We start from the raw sequence: 2,657 nt of genomic DNA on the forward strand, positions 1-2,657 counted from the left end.
AAAAAGGCGATGCCAAAAAGAAGGGAAGAACAATACAAAAACAGAAACGACCTCGCTGATTGCTGACTTATTTTTTACTTTTTAAGCCGTCCCCCAACGCTCCCTATTAACAGGAGTTGCCAAAGAAAAAAAGAACGACAAAAATCAAAATAGAAGGCACAACAAAGGCACAAAGGCACAAACGCATATAATACACAACAAAGACGGAAATTAAAAAGTAAAAAAAAAGACTGCTAGAGGGGCTCAGAGGACTGTGGCGCCTTGCGTGGTGCCAGCCACTGCCGCACATGCCGCCTCCCCTTGCAAGTGTGTTCGGCAGCGGGAGGGCCCACTGCCAGACGGCGGAGATCAGCAGCGGAGTGAGCGGCCAAAGCAGCGGTGCACCGGCACCGTAAATGCCCCTCACCTTGTCGCCGAGCATGCATCGTGCAAACTGTTCAATTTGAAATGGACCAGCGACACACGCACACATGCGCCAGAAGAAGCGCGTCAGCTGCAGACCGTGACGCGAACAAAAGGCACCGCAGCGATCCGAGCGACGAAACCACAGACGACGATGAGGAAAAATATGTTTGCGACACTTCTCTCCCAAAGAGTCATCAAACGGTCTTCCGGCACAGCTGCCGAAGCCACTCCCTTTCACGGTGCACCGAGCACAAGGAACCACTCAGCAGAGAGACTGACACACGCAAAGACAAGTGTGCGGTGTCGGCCCATCGCAAAGGCACGTCCTCACTCCACGGCACGGCCCGCCAATTCCTTCGCGTGCCTTCTTCGCGCCCCCTCATTGGGCTGTGCCTCGGGCACATCGCAGGCAACTGGCCCCTTCGACGCTGCGTTTTTTGCGAAGTGGCGTGTCGCGGCGCCAGACGGTGGTCGCGTCATCCCGAAGAAAAAAAAAATGAAAAATGCCGTTGCCGCAAAGGAAGAAGTAAAATCCAGCATACACCGCCGCCGAGGCAACGCCTTCTAGCTACGGCCCTGACCCCACAAGGAGCACGCCCCGCGGGAATCGAGGAACGAGAATTTGCCAAAGCAGCCAAACGGCCCCAAGATCCCCAGGCCGGGTTTTTGCGGGAATGGCGTGCATTACAACTGTGACCGGCGGAGTGGTGCAAGGGCGTACACCGCCGAAAACAAAAAAAAAACAGGAACCGCAAACACGTACACGCCCGCAAAATTACACTGCTTCGTGTGTGTGGAGTCCATGAGTGGGAAACTCATTGATGGAAAATCTTCTCCCAAACAAACAAACAAATCGGCCGCAGTCGTGGCGCTGGTCCAAGTAAAAGCCGAAGGCTGCGAGAACAGTCAGAGTCATCAAGGCAGCGCCTCCCACTAGTGCACGCCTCAATTGATACGGGGTCACCTTCGCGTGTAGCTGCCACATTTCGACGCTAACGCCAACAGACTCCTGGCGGCGGCTGCTGACAAAATAAGCGGCACACCCACAGCAATCACGCCCGCCAAAAGGTGGCGTTGAGGGTGGAGTTGAGTACTCACTTTTCCCAGCATCCGGAAGACATGCGCGGGAATCTTGAACAGCCCCACAGCTCATCGTGTGTGTCCGAGCATTTTACCCAAAAGTTGTGCCAATAGCGGGGCCAGGTTATTTGTCACGATGCGGACACACACACTCAGCAAGGCTAACCGACACGGAGATGTTGGACTGTGACACCGATGGAAATCGGCACACTGCAATCCTCACCGTGCTTGTCGCACCTGAAACCATTACGCACGACTTCTGCAAAGAGGTTGAGGGCTTGCGGGACGTTGAGCTCCAGTAAAGCCCTCCCCAACAACCGGCGTGTGCTGGGTTGTGCCAACAAAAGACTCCCGAAACCCCATCAGGGCAAGCAACCCCTCCACCTTTTCCAATGAATCCTTCACCGCAGCAGAGCAGCCAAATTTCAGGTGAACGCCGTTAGCAAATGGCAACCCCAGGCGCAGTGTTGGACCTGCACGCATTGAGGCATTGGCATGCACGCCAAGGAAAGCCGGCGCCTCGTGAATGGCCTTCACAAGGTGCCACGCAGCAACGGCAGACATCCCAGCGGTGCGGCTCCCTCAACCAGAGGCGGAGTCGGTGCGGGCGGGTAGTCTGTTTGCTTTTAGGTTCCCCCCACCAAAAAAAAAGGAGGCCAGCCCGTGACGCAGGCGCCTTGTGGCACCCGATCCCCAATCGCACCTCAGACGCCGCCCAAGCACATTTGCACAACTGCGTCCGGCGGTTGTGGTGCCAGGCGCTGCACAGAAACATAGAAAATACACTCACCCAAGACGACGCCGGTGCCGTGGCACGTGTCCTCCACAGACTTGGCAGCTGCGAGGTGCATGGGCGGCAGCTGTGCGTGGCCAACCAGCCGGGGGGCTCGCGAAGAGGAGGGGCCCAAGCCCACAGAGCGTTTGACGTCAGCCGGCCCTGCTGCCGCCGCAGCAGTCACGATGGACCCCCAAAGCAAAAACAAAAGCAAAAGCAAAACCAAAAAGGCGTATGGGGCAGGTGGTCTCAGAAAACGGTGTACATTACCCGCAGGGACGGATGCATCTGCCTCATCTCCCACTGGACGTCCGCAAGCACAAACACCGTTTACATTTCATTGGGACCTTCACCGCCCCGCTGCTGCTCCCTCGCCGAAACACACACACACACACAC

General features: G+C 56.4%; 2 protein-coding genes across 2 annotated transcripts, besides 2 other annotated features; both read right to left on the reverse strand.

The window, feature by feature from the left end:
• Positions 1-1,180: 1,180 nt before the first annotated feature.
• On the reverse strand, positions 1,181-1,558 carry Tco025E_09918 (uncharacterized protein; the record flags this gene model as incomplete). Its single annotated transcript, XM_029376721.1, has 1 exon — positions 1,181-1,558. One exon carries the CDS (start codon positions 1,556-1,558, stop codon positions 1,181-1,183), a length of 378 nt encoding a protein of 125 aa, XP_029223146.1.
• A 173-nt stretch (positions 1,559-1,731) lies between these two features.
• Positions 1,732-2,049, reverse strand: Tco025E_09919 (uncharacterized protein; the record flags this gene model as incomplete). Its single annotated transcript, XM_029376722.1, has 1 exon — positions 1,732-2,049. One exon carries the CDS (start codon positions 2,047-2,049, stop codon positions 1,732-1,734), a length of 318 nt encoding a protein of 105 aa, XP_029223147.1.
• Positions 2,050-2,455: 406 nt separating this feature from the next.
• Positions 2,456-2,488: a microsatellite.
• A 151-nt stretch (positions 2,489-2,639) lies between these two features.
• Positions 2,640-2,657: a microsatellite.

Source organism: Trypanosoma conorhini (assembly GCF_003719485.1).
Source record: "Trypanosoma conorhini strain 025E chromosome Unknown Tco_14.4_contig_01356, whole genome shotgun sequence".
NCBI lineage: Eukaryota > Euglenozoa > Kinetoplastea > Trypanosomatida > Trypanosomatidae > Trypanosoma > Trypanosoma conorhini.